The 21,602-nt window shown below is 33.3% G+C and overlaps 2 protein-coding genes across 3 annotated transcripts; one reads left to right on the plus strand and one right to left on the minus strand.

Annotated features, from left to right (window-relative positions):
- The first annotated feature begins 7,966 nt into the window (after positions 1-7,966).
- Positions 7,967-13,371, plus strand: LOC143617457 (E3 ubiquitin protein ligase DRIP1-like). Of its 2 annotated transcripts, XM_077090008.1 has the most exons (8): positions 7,967-8,148; positions 9,342-9,441; positions 10,119-10,434; positions 11,252-11,309; positions 11,409-11,664; positions 11,750-11,797; positions 12,856-12,928; positions 13,134-13,371. In XM_077090008.1, the coding sequence occupies exons 1-8, from the start codon at positions 8,004-8,006 to the stop codon at positions 13,326-13,328; spliced, it is 1,191 nt and encodes a 396-aa protein (XP_076946123.1). In that variant the 5' UTR covers positions 7,967-8,003; the 3' UTR covers positions 13,329-13,371. The 2 variants fall into 2 exon arrangements, with proteins under 2 accessions (XP_076946123.1, XP_076946122.1); XM_077090007.1 differs by having other exon boundaries at positions 11,252-11,664.
- Positions 13,372-14,341: 970 nt separating this feature from the next.
- LOC143617459 (GABA transporter 1-like) lies at positions 14,342-17,546 on the minus strand. Its single transcript, XM_077090010.1, has 7 exons — positions 17,327-17,546; positions 17,104-17,226; positions 16,234-16,328; positions 15,968-16,154; positions 15,756-15,886; positions 15,440-15,655; positions 14,342-14,759 (listed from the first exon to the last, which is right to left on the minus strand). The coding sequence occupies exons 1-7, from the start codon at positions 17,544-17,546 to the stop codon at positions 14,373-14,375; spliced, it is 1,359 nt and encodes a 452-aa protein (XP_076946125.1). The 3' UTR covers positions 14,342-14,372.
- Positions 17,547-21,602: the final 4,056 nt, after the last annotated feature.

Consider the following 21,602-nt stretch of genomic DNA (forward strand, 5'->3'; position numbering starts at 1 on the left):
ACGCTCTCAACCGTTTGTAACTAGATTCTTCGCCTCATCTATAACCGGTTCTTCATGATTTGTCGGTTTCATAATCTAAACAACATCAAATATGTTCATCGTTTGCAATTATTAGGTATGATTTATATTTTAGTGTTTAACCGATTTTTGTGAAGAACAACATCTAACTAATATATTAAAGCAACACAATTTTGTTCACATGTCCTTCACCCAGGTTATCCACATAGGCATTCATGTCATCAACCTTACATAAATCTATTTTTCACATATTCATAATAAAATTTTAATCAATGATATTGACTTTTATATTTTTGTAACTTATTAATGTAATTATGATATTAATTATTCTAATTATTGTTAGAATTCAATAAACTAATTAAATTTACTAGGTTTAAATTGTTCATAGTTTGTTCTTTAAAAGACACATGCTTCGTTCAAAAATCATAACGCTCCCCATCGTTTGTAACCAGATTATTCGCCTCATCTATAACCGGTTCTTCATGATTTGTCGGTTTCATAATCCAAACAACATTATATATGTTCATCATTTGCAATTATCATGTATGATTTATATTTTAGTGTTTAATCGATTTTTGTGAAGAACAACATCAAATTGTTTCACTGTTATTGGATTTAGGGTTTAACTGCAGGATTTTTTTTATACTAACGGTTAACAGATTTAATATTTAATCTATTCCTATTAATCGATTTATGTTTTAATCTATTTAGGGTTTAAAGGTTTGATTTTTTTTAAATTATCGGTTAATCGATATGATGTTTAATATGTTTGTACTTAAAATTATGTTTATATATTGTGATTTTTTGTTCATAATACGCCTTTTTCCAAGTTTCACTAATATTAATTTATTTTTATCACCTATCAATTTAAAATTTAAAAATCTTATTATATATGGATAGGAACCTAACCGTTATAATCTAACTAATACTCATATAATAAAGCAACTAAATTCTATTCACGTGTCATTAATCTAGGATATCCACATAGGACTCCACATCATCATATTTCCATATAATTATTTTCCACATATTCACAATTAATTTTTGGTAACATTAAACTATTATTTTTGGAAACTAAAATCTTTTTTAATATAGTTGATCAATTAGTTATAAATTCACTAGAAATTCACAACCTTACAAAAATTGTTATTTTTAATTAAAACAATCCTATACCAACAATCTTACAAAAAAACAATTAAAATAATCTTACAAAATGCACACCAGGAATTTTTTTTAAAGGGGATGGATCCCCGGTAAATAATTTAATAAAAATAAAAGAAAAGAAAATGGGTTAATTAAAACGGTTTCTAAATTAGTCAACATGTCAAATTGGTTTATTATTATAGTTAGATGCCTAATTTTTTGTAGTTCCAAAAATCAACAGGTCAATAGGCTTATTTATAGGGTTTTATTTATAGGATGTATATTACATTATATTGAATTCGATTTATTGTATTTATTATTTAATTAAAACGGTTTCTGAACTTATGGTGTTTATCAAAAATAAACATCTCCATATGTAGTATATAACATCCGCTCATAGATGCATTCTCCACATTAAAACAATCTTCTGCCTTTGAAGCTTTTACAAAGTAAGTTTTTCAACTGTTGATTATAAATTTTATATTTAAATGAATTATTTCAGTAAAGTCTTTTATCGTTTGATTTAAAACAGATTACAATGGAGGTTCAAAGCTTTATAATGATGGATAAAATTGATGTTCTCAAAACACCTCCATCCACAGTTAAGGTTAGAGTTTTGAAAGTATGGACCGTTAAGGATAACAAACACTTCAAACGGTGACTTCTTGATGGAGATGGTCCTCATGAATCAATCTGTAAATTTTTTATTGTTTTATATTTTTCTTTCTTTATACTACTCTTTTCATTAATTATCTACACATGCTTCTTCTTCTTCTTCTTCTTATTATTATTATCGAATACAAGCTACGGTTTTTAAACCCGACATTTTTTGTTTCAAAAGGTTTTTGAATGAAAACTCTACACGGGTGAAAATATAAGTTTAAACCCGGTATGTATTTGCAAGCTTAGTTTTCAAATAATATTACAAAATCTGTTACTAATGTGTTTTTTTATTTTTTTTTTCAGGTATAATGGTTCATGTATGTTATATTATTCCTTATTTACTGAATTATTTATTTATAAAGTATTTTCTTTTTATGTTATAGACATAGTTTAACATCTTTTGTAATATCTGCTGGTAAAAAACTTATGTCAAATATTTGTGTTGATTGAATATGTTTATTTACATTTTATATTGTTTCTTGATATGTTTTACATCCGTGTGTAACACGGGTTATTATCCTAGTAAATAAATAAATGAAAAAGAAAAAAGAGAAAGTAAACAAAGGATTGATTGGGAGGGTCAATGACTGCCACCTCATAGTTGGCCGCATGCATTGCATGCCTGATACCACCCACCATGGACCATGGTTGCTTTCCACATGGTTAGTTCACGTTGAGGTGTTCAAGAAATCCGAAAAAAACCAAAATCCGAAAAAAACCGAAACCCGAATAATCCGATCCAAATAACTAATTCGGCTTCGGATCGGATTCGGATATGGATTTCAAAAAATTCGGATAGTTCGGGTTATTCAGATATCCGAATAATCCAAATATATAACATGTTATTAGTGTATATAGCCAAGTCCATTAACATTTACAATAACTTTATAACCATAACTTCATTATTCGTTCAATCAACCAAACACACCATAGACAAAAATATCATAAGACTTTGTCGTTATACTCTCTAACACTACTTAAGTTCCTTGTTCTTGTAGTGTTTTATTTTTATTTTTTTAGTTTTGTATGTTTATTTAATAAAACTTAAGTTAATATATATTTGTTATACGGATTATTCGGATAATTTCGGAATATCCGAATCCGATCCGAATCCATGGGAATTCAATTCGGATCGGATAGGAATGTCCCTAATTTGGATCGGATCGGATTTCGGATAGGGTTCCAAAATTTTCAAATCCGAACAATCCGAACCGAATAAACTGAATAACCCGTTATCCGATCCGATGAACACCCCTAAGTTCACGCAATGCATCACGAGATTGTGACTATAGAAGTCGGGGCTAAGCCTCCTCTTCACTTTCGGACCACACTAGGCGCTTGTTACGGCAACCAACACAATGCTGTCTCTCAGAATTTGGTTGCTCAAGACGAGTATTATAAATGGGCTTTATGTAATTTTTTTTACAAAACATCAACGATAATTGTAATACGAATAAACAAAACAAAGTTATTGACTTGCAGCAGAAATAATATTTTTAAACCTTTTGGTTTATTAAACGTCAAACTCTCATTACATAAGGTTAATTTTTTTACATGCATATAAAAATTTTTATAAAAAATTTTTATGCCTTAAGAGACAATGTCTAGACGCCGGCTGAGCGCTGCATGACTATTAGGGCTGTGCAAATCAGTTTACCCGGACCGACCCGGTTTAAAACCGACCCGACCCGAGACCGGAAAATACAGAAAGTTCAGAACCGAAAACGGACCTACACATAATTCCGGGTATCGGGTTCGGTTCTTCGGGTTTTATAGGCAAAAACCGAGATTCTCATCTTCTCTCATATTTACACCTGTTAGGAGTAGAAGAGCAAAATTGATTGATTCTGAAAGCTTTGTACTGGTTTGCAAGTGGAGATGGCTTTCAATTTTTGCCCGTAAAACCACTTTAAGAAAATAAGAGAGATAAGAGCACAGTGGTAGCCTTTTCTTATATACACTTTGTGCCTGCAACTTGTTCAAAGAAGAAGAATAAAATTATGTGGATAAAAGGGACTATGAAGAGATGATGCAGTATAATAATTAATAAACAAGTCAAAGACTGCCTGTGACTTTTGATTTTGTATTATAATACAAGCACAAGTACAAGTTAGAAACTAGGTTTTTTAATCTGGTTTAAACTAGTTGGAAATGAATTAGTAGTTATGATAACTTATCATTTCATTAAAAATTTTGAGTTGTCATACCTAAAATTCATTGGACCGTTTAAGTGATGTAATTTTGTTTCAATGGGTTGGAACTTGTGCTCACTTCAATTGTATTTTATTGGAATATGGTCCATTAATTCTTCATATCGGTTTCTCAAGGTCCAAGACCGAGGACCGGACCGAACCGAGAATGCTAATATATGAGAACCGATGACCAAATCCAGTTAATATTTCGGTCTCGGTTTCGGTTAATTTCCGGTCCGGTTTTCGGATAATTTCGGGTCAGACCGATTCTTGCACACCCCTAATGACTATATGGGGTCGAAGACTGCCCTAGACCAGCACATAATTAAGTACGTGAAGACTAACTAAAGAATATGATATGGGCCTGATCAACTAAAAATTGAGTAGAGTCTGGGCTTGATTCATAAATATTTAAATCACAAAAAGACAAAAAGCCCAAAGAAAATAGCCCATGTAATTGATATAAAGCCCAACACTTAATCACGTGATTAAATTGTTTAATCCGATAAAACGCAAAATTTTATCAGATTTAAATTTGTCAGTAATCCCGCATCACCTAACTCAATTAATAACAACATTTAGTTGGTCATAAAGTTGACCTAATAACACTAAAATAATGTAGATAATATCACTAAGATTACCAACACCAAGGGCGGACTTACTTTAGAGGAGGGGTATCTGGCGAAGTGAAAATTTTTATTTTTTCTACGTTTTATGTATTTCGTTACCCCTGAAATTATATTATGTTACCCATAAAAAAGGTATGTTGGTTTTTAATGATCTCAATTATTGCCTTTTGGTCACTAAATAGTCTCAACTATGGCCTACTGATGGTCCTAACTTTTAAAGTATTTGTTCGTAACGGACCATCAGTAGCCAATTCATTAGTTGGGACCAGCAGTGACCAAAAGACAATAGTTGAGATCATTAAAAACCAATATACCTAAAAAAAATCTAAAACCTTTCAAAGTTTAAAAAAACCTACAATTAACTTGGAATACATGGAGTATGTATATCTTGGAAGAGAGAGAGAGAGAAAGAGGAATGGGGGGAGATAGGATCGTGGGTTTAATAAAAAAACAAAGTAAATTGTAAGCAAATTTATTACTCCCTCCGTTCAATTAAAAATATCCATATTTCCTTTTTGTATTTGTCCCATTACAAATGTTTACTTTTAACATTTATTAGCCAAATTTCAAGTTACCCTTAAACACACACAACTAGCAATAATAGACAATATTGATTGACCCAATTTCCAAGGGTATTATTGTCATTTGGTAAACAAAAAAGTAATCACTCAATCCACCTTAAACTTTGTGTTTTTCAAACCAGGACATATCTAATGAGAGGGAGGAGTATTAACCATTCTAGCTTAACACAGTTATAAGTAATACCTTTTAGTTTGATTTGAATTTTCAATCACCTATTATTAAACATTTCACATTAAATATAATATGTTTATAAAATATGCTTTCTTGTTAGATTAGTTAACTTATTTGTAATTTTATTTATTTTTCATTTTTGGTTAACAATTGTCTTTTATTTTCTTATTTAATTAAATATTGTGTTTATTAATATTTTTGTTGAGTAAAATTACTCGTTAACAATATGTGTTTGATATGATCAAAAGGTATCAATAAATTATTGTATTAGTAAGTTAATAAGTTTGAATAATTTTACAGTATTATTAAGCAAAGAAGTTTGAGTTATTTCGGGGAGACCCGTTATAAACCAACTTGTTTTGATCCGCCATTGCAAACAGGTTAATCGGGCGCCGGCATGCTTGTAACATGAAGCCGGGTCTGAGACATGTCAAACGCATAACCAGACACTTGTACGAGTAAAATGCTATAATGGGCTCCGCTACACGTGAAACGCGTAATCAGGACCCGGTAAACGCGAAACCAGTAAAAAAAAAATTCTTAATGTACGATTAAATTTTTTTTACGCTACCCTGAAATTATTCTCTGGATCCGCCACTGCCAACACCCTACCATTGTTTTTTCTTGCTAGGAACTTGAGCATCACGAGATAAGTAAACGTGAAGAATCAGGAGACTAGTTATTTCTCTTATGTGTTATACACTTATACAAGTTGTAATGACAAAGTTCAAAGGATATGGGTTAGTAAATCGGTCCTAAATGGGTTGGGCCAAGAAATAATGACTACAGGATAATATTAAACCATTAAATATAACTAAAACATATTATATGATAGATTTTTATATGAAACCATCAAAGTATCATACAAAGGGAGGTGGATACACAACAAAGGGTTTACATACCTATTACCGCATATCTATAAACGTTATTTCGTAACTATCTATGCATGACATACCCGAGATAATATTCTACTTTTAAGCGATAAACAAACCTAACAAGTACAAATGTGAGGTATGTTTGTGGTCGTTCATTTGACATTAACTAAGCATATGAACGAACACGGACACTTGAACGAACATATTTTCTTGCTCATGTACCTTTGTTAACAAATGAGCGTGTTAGTGTTTGTTTATATCCGTTCTTGCTCATATTTTCGCTGATCTCGTTTGTTTATCTTCGTTCGTAAATATTCTACGTTTAGACGGTCAATTAGTCTTAATAATAAACTAGTGTTTTACCAGGTGCGTTGCGCCGGGGCAGGTCGGTAAAACTCGGGCGGTGATAAAACCTAAGGGGTGAGGTGGTAAGTCAACGCAAATTCGGTTCGTTTTAGTTACTCGTGTTATTGTACCAGGACAAAAACCCAAAATAAAACAAAGAATTATAAAAATTGAGGTAGATCAATGGGGCTGTGTCGGTCGATTAAACTCGAGCGTTGGTAAAACCCGATTACTGGCGATCCCGGACATTGAGGTGATCAGCCTACGAAAATTAGGTCGGTTCCTGTCTTGTTCTTTATAGCACCGTAAGTCCGTAACTAAAAAAATGGCATTCGTTATGCTCACTATATTACTGGAACTACAACAAAACGCGACGAGTCTACACAAAATTCAGTTCGTTTTCATCACGTTTGTTATGATACTATAACTAAAATAAAACAATAACAGCAAAACAAAACAAAACAACAAAAAAGGAAAACAAAAAAATCGTTTCCACCACTTAGGTGCTGCCAAATGGTTCAATAGGGTCCTTGCGGCACAAAAGTTCTTAAATATATATATTAGTAATATAAACAAACGAGCACAGACAAAGGAAACACATGTTTATGTCCATTCTATTAATAACATTAAGCGAGCAAAAGAAAAAAAAAAGTTTTGTTGATTTCTAATTTGTTTATTCGTTTAGTATTATTACTCTATAACTTTTGAACCAGAGTAAATATAATTAACCTATTTTATTTTGTATAGTATAATTACTCTAGTTCAAAACTGTAAGAATAATTATTTGTATATTTAGTAGGCTAATTTTATTTGTACCTAATCCCAACCATTGTTTCTTATCCCAAGAATAACAACATAGTTATTATTGTGTTGTGTGTAATTTAATTACACAAGTTATTTATATGTTTAATTTTATTCTAAGTTAATCTTATCTTGTGTTGTGTTTAATTTAATTACACAGAAAAGGACTAATGAGTTGGTCCATGACATTCCATTTAAAAAAACAAAAATAAAAACCCACTCCACTCCACTCCACTCCACTCCATTCTCTCTTTATTCTATTTGTAAAACTCTGTCTCGATTTCGACTCCCAGACAAGAGAAGAGAAGAGAAGAGAAGAGAAGAGAAGAGAAGAGAAGAGACGCTCAACTCCTCCCTGGCCAATCATAGATCTACGGAAGGAAGGAAGGAAGGTACACACACGTTTATTATTCACTGCAGGGCCTCAATCGTTCTTTTCTTTTCAATGCAGCCTAATTAGTTACATGAATTCAACCCTAACCGTCTTCCTGCTTACGTACATGCACCTCCTCCTCTAGGACAACTATACATACATACATACGTCTGCGCCTTCGTAATCGGTTGCTGCTAGGTGAATACAAGATATGTCGAATAATAATAACAATCAGCAGCAGCAGCAGCAGGTGGTGGTGAAATTGAGAAGGAAGGAGTTAGCGGCATGCATGACATGCCCTATCTGCAATAAACTCTTCCGAGATGCTACTACTGTTCCTGAATGCCTTCATACGTGTCAGTATTATTATTTACTCTTCCAATTCCATCCTAATTTCACTTCATGTCTTTCAATTCATATAGCTTTTGCAACGATTTCGCAATTAGGTTTCTTCATGCTGATCTGCGTATGATTTCTGAAATAATACTTTGTTTATCAGTTGTTGTTATTATTATTATTCATGTTAGACTGTCAAACACTTGCTGCTCCTGATTATAAGTTGATTGATAGGAATGAGTCAGTTATATGTATACTTTCAATGTATAAAGTTGAGTGAATTAGTTACAAGTTAATTTACTTTCACTTTAGGGTGATGGTTTCTTTAGCATTTCAATGTAACTATGTTCATCCTGTTTTTGCCCAAAATTAGCTGAAAATTTGTCATCAGATGTAGGCTGCAGGTCTGAGTGGAACTTTACTTTCCTTTTTGAGTTTAAACATGCATGCAATTTTGATTGAAGGTTATATAAATATGTGTTCTGAAAGTAATTTTATTTATCATCTAGTCTTAATAGGTAATATGTTAATGGTATTGGTTATTATACTATTAGTGGCTAGTAAGTTAGTGTTACATGATCAATTTGATACTGGTTGCATAACAGATGATACTCAAATGAAAGAGGATTTATTATATTATTATTATTATTGTTATTGTTATTAGCTGTTCCTTAAATATTTGTCAGACACTTACCAACGTCAGTCATCAAAGGTGAGTTTGGATCTCTGTACTCTCTTTAGGGTTCTAACATGCATGCAATTGTGATTGAGGGTTTTTGGATATGCACTTTGAAAGTTAATATATGATTACTATCTAGTGTTTGGGTAAGATGGTAAAGTTTATGATTATTTCACCACTTAGGGGTTTAATTAATCAATTTGATATTGTTGCAACAAAAATGATACTCAACTGAAAGAGGAAATTTTTTATTCGGTTACTTCCTTAAGTGATCAGAATTTACCACGCACATTTAATGGCATATCATTAATTTCAATACACACATCTGAACACTCCCTAAATATATAAGTGTTCCCATTTCCATGTATCTCTATAAGTTGGATGATTATGTTGCAAGGAAGTACTATGCTGTTTCATGGATTCTTTCACCCTTTAAGTTTTGTACAATGAAACCCAGCACTTTGAGTTTTTGTGTATTCAGGCCTATGAAATTTGTGTTTGCTGATTTTGTTTTGCCTCTTGAACAACATCCAGTCTGCAGGAAATGTATTCATAAGAAGCTCACAGATGAGGAGCTTGAATGTTGTCCGATATGTAATATTGACCTTGGATGTGTTCCCCTAGAGAAACTGAGGTATCTCTCTCTGTCTCTCTCTTTCTCTGTGATGTATTTGTGTGGATTATTAGTTTAAATTGCTGAAGAGAACATAATCTGTACACCTGTTAAGTGATTTACAGGTTTTGGTTATGTAAGGTGGTGTACACATGCATCAGCCATTGTTCAAAACAGCAGCTTTCATATAAACTAGAATCATGATTTGATTGAGAAACGTTTCCCACAAGGTGGATTTGATGCTCATGTTATCTGATTAGATTTACATGCAACCATATTTATGTGTTTATCCATGATACAGAAGAGGCTTTGATTGCTCTGTCTGATATAATCATATGGTTATGCTGTAATTATCTATTATCTGACCTCTCTTGTGTTTATAGAGACTCTTATTTCATAATGGATGCATTCATTTATTTCATGTATTTCCAATAAGTTAGAAGCATGCGTGCAGTAGTTAAGCTTCTTAACAAAACTGATTTACTTAATGTTTGCTTTCTTATATGTCAAACTCAATTTTCAAGTATTGCATTTACTCTGTAATTGTCAGAGCATTAACTCTGATCAAGTCAATTTTCTGTTATTATATATGTGTAAAGGAAGTATATCAGTTGATATATTAGCGGCCATGTTTCTATAAACTAGGCTATAGTTAGGTGTATTTAATTATTAAGAAGTTTTTATTTTTTATGAAACAGGCCAGACCATAATTTGCAAGACGTTAGAGGGAAAATATTTCCTTCAAAACGGAAAAGGGTAAAGGCCCCTGAAGTTGTGCCTTCAATTACATTATCATTAAGAAGGAAAGAGAGGTCACTGTCATCACTGGTAGTCTGCACTCCCAGGGTGTCACCACAAACTGCTTTGACTGGTAAAAGGTCAAAAGGACCCCCAAGAAAGAAACCACGCGGGTCCTCTTTCTCTGCCAAGAAGGATGACGACTCCATGGACGACCGCCAAGATAGCTCGAGTTCACATGAAACTTCAAACAAGTTCACACAGAACTTGAGGCAGGTAAAGAAGATCACCAACATATTCCAGGTTTCCATGCATTTCTTTACTTCTTAAATATGCATACTTGTTACCAGATGTGCAAAGTCTATGTATCAGGTGACAGGTCAAAATGGGTTTGGGCCAAAATAAGCAATCTTTTTATGTTGGTTGGGCAGTTTGGGTTGACTCGAAACACATTTTTTAGACTAGTCAAGTACTCTATTGCAGCTATCATAGTCTTGAAAGTGTTTTATGTGTCACATCCAATTCTATTTAAGGAGCCCCTATGTAACCCTTATATGCTCACAATCAATATGCAACTATCTTTTTGATTCATTTGCATTTGTTAACAATCATTTTTTAACTAATTGATAAGAAAGATTGAAAAAAGGGAATTTTATTTTTAAAGTAACGAGTGAGGAAAAGTAGGGATATAAGACAGAGAGAAAAAAAAAAGTGGATATGAGAGATGAAATAGGTTGAGATGTTTGGAAATGCTTTCTTTATTTATTTCTTGAAGTACTTTAAGTGATAGGTGCTAACTTGCTATTATAAAGGCCTATTGTTAGCAAAATGCTAAATTGAATGATTATTCTTTTAAAACAGTTATTGTTAAATATGATTACAAAAACTATAATATTATAATAATTCTGTATTTCTTTAATGAAGTGAAATAAGAGGCTGCATGCATTCAAAATACACTTTTGGTGACTTTCAATCTGTTACTTTTGATGCTATTTTCTATTTACTCATTAAACATAACTCATATAGACCCATTAATATGTAAACGGGTCAAAATTATAAATCTCTCTAACTCGAAACAACAATATGTGTGCAGAAATCTTCAGCTGCTGAGCCATCTAGTGATCCTTCACCTGATAAAGAAACAAACAATGGTAACGTTGATCCGTGGACACCTTTCAATTATTTGGTGGAAGTCACAAATAGGAGTAAAAATTCCAAATTTACTTCACAAGGATCTAATGTCAACTCAGATACACCAATTACCCCAAGGAGTGAAGGGCATGCCCGTAAAACTAAAGGAAAAGATCAACTGAAGCGTTCTAAATTTCAAGATGAAAATGGGAGATCTGATGTGGATGTTACAGAATCTGCAAAACCTAAAACAATAAGAAAATATCGCAAAAATAAAGCAGGTTCACAAGCTGTGATGGATTTTGATGCTAATAATGTTGTTGTGGACAAAAGAATAAATCCTATCTGGTTCCACTTGATACCTTCTGAAGAACAGTGAGTACTTGATAAAAGAGTTATTACCAAATTAATAAAATTTTTGTCCTTGTGTTCACTCGTTAATTTTCTGTTCTATTGCCAGGGAGGGCGAGCCTTTGGGGCAGATAGAAGGAAGTTTCGTTAGACTAAAGTGAGTTCCTCTTTTTGCCATTTTACTGTTTCTTGTTTAAAGAATTTTTTTTTCTTCTTTTCAATGTGAAAGTAGTCTATTCATATTTTCATAAGCATTGAGTAGGGGAGATCGTTGGAGAACCAATAATGTTAAAGGTTCATTCGTTAGTTTAACAAGTTAAAGGACCTTTTGGTTAGTTAGAAGCAACTTTAAGGATTCAATCGTACAAATACTAAGTTTAGGGACACTTTCAACCAATATGGCCCATTCCCCATATAGCTAATTACTTGATTGGCCCGCTTTAGAAAATATTTAACCTAAATTGGCCCGTTTGTAAGTAAATGATATGAAGTTGCTACCTGTGAGACGTCATGAATGTTTTTAGATTACATAATATAAATTGTTTATTTCTGTTGTGTCATAAATCAGCAGTCAATAGGGAAATACATACTTGAATTTAAAGATTCTGATGCATCAAAAATACTTAGTTGTCATGTGATATTGGCCAATGCATTATGCATCTTTGAAAGTGATACATGCTTATCTGATGCATGTGTACATGTTATATGATTCATGGCTGATATTTTCACTTGAGTCTCCAATGAGGATATTAGAATGTTGTTTGTTAAAGCAGAAATACTAGTTCATGATGAAACAATTACTATCTTATCTTTCTTATGGTTTTATAGCTTAACTCCTCTATTCAGTTCTCTGACTCTGTATCATTTCTTTATTCTCATGATTTTGTAGTTCCCTTTTTATTTGCATAAATTGAAGTGAGCGTTGTATATTTAAGATAGTTGAAGCCTTAGTATTGTGGCAAATCCAAAATTTTCGACCAGACATACACTATAACAAACATTTTTTTTATGATATGATACTTTATTTACACTACAAAGAATTTACAGTGTTGCATGCTTTATTGATGAATAAATCACATGGTACAAATCGTGTAGCTCCCATTCATGTAAGAAACGAAGATGGGACCCAAGAAACTAAACACAAGAACATGTGTACCGAAGGTTACTGGCTCCTCATAGGCTGTATATTAATATGCTGGTTTAATATGGTTTCAGGGATTGTAACATAACCGTTTCAGTTATCCAGAAATTCGTGATGAAGAAACTGAAACTTGGAAGTGAACATGAGGTTGGTATATATTTTCATTTTTTTTTTCATTTTCGTCATGCTATATTCTCACCGGAAGAAACAGAAAAAAAAAAAAGAAATTTTGCAACTATTTACTTATCTACCCTTTCCATAACTTGTTGACTTGTGGCGACACTCAATAATCAATTTTATAATTACAATATATTTTCAATTTAGTAGCTGAGTGCAAATGGCTTCTTGGCAGATCGAGCTCAGATGCATGGGTCAACCACTCGTGCCAACACTTTCGCTAGGTAACTTAATGGACATTTGGCTGCAGAAACAGCCAACATCACAGAAGATTGCAGTCATAGTTGGATCATCAGCTAAGGAATACATGGAGATATCCTATGCTAGAAAGACTTCAGGTGTGGGTGTGAGTCTGACTGCAGCTACTTGACGATTATGCCCTCCTATGGTTTTCTGGCTGATAAAGAACAAAATGTACCCCGAGTTTGTTCTAGTTTTTATAGTTAAATGTAAGAGACACCATGATTGGTAACTGGTTATAAAGTTTAAGTAGCTATATAATCATGAATCTTTGTTAACGTTGGTGAAGTTTGACATGTTACTTTTGCACCCTCCAACCTTTTACTAGTTGAAAGCTACTCCCAGTATTCCTGCTGTTATACTTACATATGGTAATTTACTTTTGTGGTGTTGTATTATACTGATGAGTTGCATTTACATAATAATTAGCTTAGTTCTGGGACTGTGGATTTGTCACCTGGCCCAGGGGCAACATAGTCTGCGTCCAAGTCATCATTGAGTCTAAGTCGTCTCCTAGGGTCAAATAGTCTCCTGCTTTAACCGGAGCAGGAGCGCCACGGCTGATGCAGCTGCAATGAGTGGTTGTAGACATGGACAAGACCATGGGTAAGACAACCAAAATGGGGGCATAATCAGCCATCCTTTTTGTATATATTTTTCTTTTTATTTTTCATAAATGGGTGATATATGTATTGTTGTTGTGGGGGTGGCGGCGGTGATGGTGAAGGTGCGGTCCTGGCAGTGGCGGTGACTTAGATTTGATGGGTTGTATTGAAAACGGAGGGGTTTAGTTTGGATGGTTTGAGGTTGGAAGAAAAAGGCGGTTAACGGTTAGATATCTAATTAATGAAAATTATAATAAACACTAAAAATATTTTATATTTTATTCAATAAATCATGCCCCCCTACTATCTAGACACCATATATTATCTTCATTACTATTAGAAGTGCGTTTAATCTATAACTGTTCTTCTATCTGCCTTGATTCAGTTGTTTAGCATAATATTGATGGGCCACATGACTTCACCGATAAAGGCTTCTCTCCGTTAATTAAAAAAATTGAAAATGTAGCCATGACAAACAACAATAACACTTTAATATCATGAATTTACTTATTGGAACTTATATATGAATATGAAAGTTCTATAACAGTATTATGAATGTTTATACATACTTACATGTCATGAAAGAATTTGTAAGTCTTGATGTCATCTATGATGAACTTAACCGCGCCAATGCAACCCATAACCGCAACAGCAGAAAACCATGTGGCTATAACAATGTTGAAGATGACAATGGGGCTAGAATTCTTGGGCATTTTCCCAGCTTTCAAGTGTGCTAAAACTGGAAACACAAAGTCAAGTGGTGTGAACCCAATGGCTCCACATATGGACACAAAATCCCCAAAAAATGGCATGGCTGCAGCCACTAAGGTTATTAAACCCATGTAAATAGAGGTGAATGCAAGGCGTAGAAGATGGTTTTCCAATGGGAATCGGTTAGTTTGTTTGCTTGGTGTCATTTTTTCCTCGAAGTAGGCATATGTCGGCCTGCAATATATCTACCCAAACACCAAATAGCATACGAATATTATCTCAAACGGGTCAAAACTCTATCAGAGTATATCTTACATAGATAAACCTTCAAAATACTTAGTTTGTTATATTATTGCAATACTCAATATAGTTTTGAGTTAATTACATGGATGATCCTTGTGGTTTACCTATATTGCAGATTAGTCCCCACTTTTATAAAATTGCACGTATAGTCCCTATTGTTCTCTCAAGCATAACACAGATGGCCCTTAAAGTGGATGTATTTTATGATTATTATTTTTAAAATACCCAAAATACCCCTGTATTCATAATAAAAATAATAATTTTTAACACAAACTTTTTAAATTATCCAAAAACAGTCCCTACTTTTCTAAAATATATACTTTTTTAAATCCCCACACTTTTTTTAATATTTAAATTGGTCCCGCGAGTTAATATGTTTTATTTTCCTTTTTAGACAAGGATATTTTGGGTATCTTGAAAATAAACTCCAAAAACTAACCTCCACCCACTCTAGGGACCATCAGTGTTACCTGTTTGTCAACGGGACGAACAATACCTATAGCAAACCGCATGGAATATCGGTGCAAACATATTAACTTACGAAATTAAAAAGAATGGTCTATTTTAGTGTTTAAAATAAAAAGCCAAGTATAATGGTTAAAAGCTCAAGCAAATTAATTACCTGATAACAACCAGAGATTTGAATCACAGCAAAAATATTTGCCATAACAATTGTCCATTCAGGAGTTGTTAAAGAAGCAAGGATAAAAGGCTGGACACCTGTACCAAACGCCCAGTAGCCGAAAAACGCCAACTGGCAGTAACTCAATAAAATAACGGTGTATGCAGCTCCTATCCCTTTGTACATAGTTTTCTTCACGGGTTCTCGAACAGTACTCTGCATAAATTAAAGTTGTGCCAGTTCAAGTTGCAATATTGGTGTGTCACACACATGGTGTCAATACGTGTAACGATTTTAAGATCAATAGATCATTTACTTGTATTTCAGGAAGCATGGCATCACCAAATGAAAATGCAATAACACCAAGACCATTAAAGGCTTTGAACATCTTTGTGGATGAGCTTCCATGCAGACTATAACTTATGTTTCTTCTATCTATGTTCTTCCCTGTATAAAAAAATGGATTAATTATACATTAAATTATACATAAATAAAATTTAATATATAGATTGTTTTATTTTGACATACCATTGTAGATTGTGACACCAATGGTTGTGCCAGCAAATCCAACGGTACTTAACGTGCATACAGCATTAAGCCATCTTAATGAATGGATATTGGGCAGCTGGGAAAGAACAAGTTCAAAGATACCGAAGAATATGATAAAATGTTGAAGTGTTAAACTACCATCCTTGTTGTAGTATTTGTACACGGCCTGCACATGATGGCAAATATTTATAAAAATATGGTGGATGCTTATTTGTATCGGTCGAGTTGTTGACTATTTGACTGACCTTAAGGCTGCTTCCAGCCGCAATTTGAATGGCGATGTTGTTGCCCAAAGAAGCCACCTGCTGGAAAAATGCAATAGACCAGTAACCCCAATTTCCTTCAACACCAACATGGATATATAAAGATAGACCAGGTATAAAAGTTAGTTATATATACAATGTTTTTATTCACAAGAAAACTCATGACTTTAGAGTTTGAACACTATAATAAGTTTCATTTCATGCATAACAGCAGCTACTTGATTTTAGAAAATGAAAAGACCATACTACCCAAAATATGTGTTTGCACCGACATTAGCGACTAGGGGCGTAAACGAGTCAAGCGGAGCCTAAGATCGGGCTAGTTTAACTTATGAGAGCTTGAGCTCGGCTTTTTCGAGTTCTAAAGCTCGAGCTTGACTCATGAATAATTATTCCAGCTCGAGCTTAGCTCGTTTGTTATTTATTTATTGAATTATTAATTTATTTAAATATATTGATAATGATTATTTTTAATATAAAAGAATATAAATTATTCCTATTCGCTTATATAATTTTATATGTATTAATAACTAATATGTAATACGTTTAATGTATTTAAAAAATCATATAAATGATATGCTTGCAAGCTGAGTCAAACTTGAGAAGAGAAGTAAAGCTCGGGATTGTGCTTGGGCTTGTTTATTAAAAAAGCTTTTATAGGCTTGAACACAAGCTCATTTAAGCTCGATTGGTTTCAGTTTTTTAGTGAGCCGAGCTCAAGTAGCTCAAGACCAGTAACTTCTCTTGTTCGCACTTGTATTAGTGACCAAATTTTAAACAACGAAAACCGGGACAGATTTAGCGACAACAAAATCAGTGGCAAAGTTAGTGAGGGAAGCAAATTAAACTGACCATAGATGCTACGAGCAAGATGTCTATAAGTGGTGTGCTTCTTGCCATCCCATTTCCATAAAGAGGCAATCAGAAAACTAGAGTACCATGTTGTTAATGTTGCACCCACCAAGCTAATCACTCCTTTTAATTATAATACATCATGCACAAACAAAACATCAGCAACACCAACTTGTATACTATATAGCTTTTTTTGTAAAATAAATAATAATATTACACGTACCTAGAGGCCATCCGAGAGAAGAGACTGCGAAAGGAAGCGGAGCATAGGCGGCAGGCGTCGCAATTGTGGTTGCAACGTGGAACGCAGCGTGCTTCCACGAGCCTTTACCGCTAGTACTAGTAGCACTGATGGTGTTACGTTGAAGTGAATCGTCTACTTCGGCTGTGACTTCCTTTTCGTCGTAACTATGATCAGCAGGCGGTACGCGGGTTGAGGCCATATCCGGGCGGGTGGTGTGAAGTTAAAGAGTTTGGTGAGTGGGTTACTATTAGCTAGGCATTTCAATGAATATTGGAGAAAAGTCGTTAGGGGCGGCATCACTAATTTGACATTGGTGACATCTTTTGACGTTTTACATGTCCATAATAATGTTTTGGAATTTAATTCGAAGTGTCCTTTTTAAAGCTAAAGATACGCCGACTTTCTCAACTCATGTCTTTACCATGTCCTGTATTTTAACAATTTGTTGATAAACTAAGAAAATTACCCTTTCTTTTTTGTTATGAAAGGTATTTGTTTATTACTATATTCTTAAAATTAACAATACTACTCATTAGTAAAACATACGTTTTCATGATGTTATTCGCTTCATACGTATATCAGTATGGTGTATTAATTTCTCGTAATTTTGGTGTAGGCGGTTACAATTTAATGCATGAAGTTTAGATAAATTGAAAACGTTTAAACTCATAATACATGCAAAGATATTTGTTATGGTGATCCAAAGTGTTGTTATGTGACGTTATCAACCTATCAATTAGAGATAGTACAGCTGGTAATGACAATGGGAAAATGCCAAAATGGTAGTGTGACTGGCTAGTTAATTTATGCTCAATTCATGATGGTTGTGATTTGTGGACAATCTTCCATGGTTCCATGAGTCTAAGTCACGTAAACGCAAATAAAAAATGTGTGAACCTTGGGCCTTGACCTTCATAAGCTTCCAACCAGCCCATCAGACTTCAGCCCATCAACACTTCAAGCCCAACAACTCTCCGATAACAAGCCCAAAACATATGCGGAAAACATAAGAGATCATTAAACAATCAACCGACATATTTGAATATAAAATTGATAAAGACATGTTATTTACTTATCTTTAACATTTGTTGATGGGATTTGCCAGTTTGGGAAAGGATAAAATCATAAAAGGCTAATTCTCTTGGGCCGACACTATTGGGCCACAGGGTCACTGGTCACAGACTCACATTTGTTGGTTCAATCTCTTTTAAATGGCCTAACACCCAATCGTTGTATCTTTTGTTTTTTGTTTTTCTTTTTCTTTTTTCATTTTTTCTTGTTATGATTTCACTAAATTAAATCGATCTCATTTTGTTTTAGACTGATTTCTTAACTTAAATTTAATCATTATTTTTACTCATGAGTAAATTTAAACGAGTTCCAGTAAATTATATTGTTTTAGTTCTCTTATTATTTGCCATGTGATACCTTCTCCCATGTTATGTAATTCATTTTTTTGAGTTAACTATTTGTGATATCAAATATTAAATCGCTAATGGTTGAATAAATCTAGCGTGCTTCTTATACGCCACTAATGTCATAGGGGTTACCCGGCGACATAAGTCACCACTTTTGAGTTTTCAACATATGAGTCATGTTGCTCCAAATGTTATAAAGTGTTTGTTTGATTATGGCAACCGCTCTTGTTACAATATATAGTTGCCATGATGTTTTAGAAGTGGATATGTTTGTATATAAAGCAAAATTATAGACTCGTCAATGTAAGTTAACTCATTTAAATATGTATTCCATAGAGTTTTAAGGTTTGCTAGTAGTGGTAAAGAGAAAGAACGACACTAGGGATATGACATCTAGCTACCCTAATAAAAGATATCTTGGGTGCTACATGGCACCTTTGTAGCGCACCAAAAAATTGTTTCTCCGCTCTTTTTCTTCTCTCTTTTCCAATCAAATGACAAGTATGCCTATATCTTTTTTCAATTAAACAACAAATAATTTAGATTAATAATCAAATCTTCTAGAAAAACGTGTGTTATAATGACTTTTAATTCCTAAATTTTCATTTAACTAAATCGTTAATTACTAACCAAATACATGAGTTTCAAACCTGGTAAGATAATGGACTTAAAAATAAGATAAGTATGCCAATAGTATATAGCACATGAAATAGTAAAAAGCTTACACATCATAATTTACTTGTTTGGTCCATTAAGGATATGATGTAACCTGATCTGTCCATAATTGAACTTGTCAAACTTCTGAATCATAGATATGAATCATTCAAACTTGACAAGGAAATCAAAAATCCAATGTACAAAGCAGCATCCTGATATGCAATATTGAAGCAAGGCTGTTCTCTTTCAACATTTAGATCTATGCACATACATCTTTGTAACCTGTGTGCATAATTGCTTTTGCTAAAGCAATCATGCATACATATGCAGTAAAATACGTACATCTTTATTCCTTACTACTTGGAAAGCTTACACCTTAACTTGAAATGTCTATCAACACATTAATCATTTTTAAATTCAAAAAAATTAAACTTGGGTGTTGGCCGAACCGAACCAAACTAAACCGACATGACGCGGTCATTTTAGCACCTCTAGTTAATTGACATTAATCATTTATATACAAGAAAGAGACCTTTTATTGACTTCTGATCAGTTGAGCATTTCTGTACCATTCATTCATATACATTGTGGGACTACTAATTAAGAAATAATCCAAGTGAGCAAAAAGGGTAAAAGTTAATCTCACTTCTTTGAACAAATTATAAACAAAAACTAATAATTGTTTCTTCTTATTCAGTGGCGGAGCTTGGACGTGAGGGCCGGACTCAAAATTTATTAAAAAAATAATAAACGAGGGGGGGGCTCAATTTTTCGATAAAATACGTAAATTTATGTTGCATATAAAAAAAATCAAACGAAAAACAAGTAAATTTACACTTCTTCGCAAAAAAGCAGGGGGCTAGGGCCACCCCTGGCCCTCACTATCCTTTGCCACAGTTCTTATTTGAACCTTTAACTATAGTTTTAGAAAATGATAGACCACATGTCGAAACCAACTGAAATGGCTGGTCTGGTTCAATTTAGACAATTCAACCAGTTTTAACGGTTTATAAACATGCCATGAAACGAGGGGAAGGAAATCAAGAATAATAATGTTCTATGAATAATTATATCTTTTGGAATAATGTTCCCGCGTTAGAAAACCTTAGAATCATATTCCTTGACCCTACTAACCATATATTTCTTTGCCATAATATGTCAATCAAATTCTTGATCCAAAGGTACCACCCTTGAGAATCAGATTCACAAGCTAGAGATGTATTTCCTGTTACTTGTACAGTTGTGTTGTACAAGCTAGAGATGCATTTCCTATTCTCATGATGAATTACTTTTTGTTTGATTTATTGGTAGCAAAACATTACCAAGATTCTCTAAGAGTAAGGCCATTATTTGGGAACATCTGATCCCTAGGAAAACATTTTCCTTTTTGTTGATTTGTTACACTCACATGTAAGTAAAAAAAATTAAAATAAAGTAAAAGTAGTGTGTTGCTACATTGTAAGCTTTTATAAAGGCATCTTTAACTTGTTTGCTTTCCCATTTCTCAACAAAGGGGTCAATGCTATGTGGCTTGTACTTTGTGCATTGAGACTTGTACAATTGGGCTCAATAAAAGAGCTTATTCTTGAACAACCAGATGAACAGATGGGAGCATACACAACAAGTTGGGTTCAAAGGAGATTTTGGATTATAATAATAGTCTTGTAGGAAGGATGTGTCTCTTATTGGGAGTTGTAGAAGTGCTTTGAATAGTTGTACTATTGGATAATATGATATTGTAAGATATTTTGAAAAGTACCCAATGGTTTGAGAGGTGTAGTTACTGAGTGAATCATTTTTCACTTTTATGACTATAAAATCCAAAATGCTCCATTACAAAGTAAAAGAATTTCAATGATTTGATTTGTGCCAAAGGGTACATAACATACACCAATGGGAATGGATAATGGTAAGACCCACTTTATTCCATTTGTCTTTGTTTTCATTTGTTTAACCTAGAAACATGGTTACAAATTAAAATATGGAATGATTTGTGGGTAAGACTCTTACTTTGTATAATTTGTTCCAGTTTGATTGAATTGAGAATGGATTTAAAATAATGTTTGATTGGAAGATAAAAACTGAAATTGGAACATATATTCTTAAATTTCTAAAAGAGATTTCGTATCCGTTTCATATTATACGGAATTTAACCAATAAACTTACATCTTTCACACTTT

The sequence above is a fragment of the Bidens hawaiensis genome, unplaced genomic scaffold (assembly GCF_021521415.1).
Source record: "Bidens hawaiensis isolate Kalapana, Puna unplaced genomic scaffold, B.hawaiensis_p1.1 tig00054908_1, whole genome shotgun sequence".
Lineage (NCBI taxonomy): Eukaryota > Viridiplantae > Streptophyta > Magnoliopsida > Asterales > Asteraceae > Bidens > Bidens hawaiensis.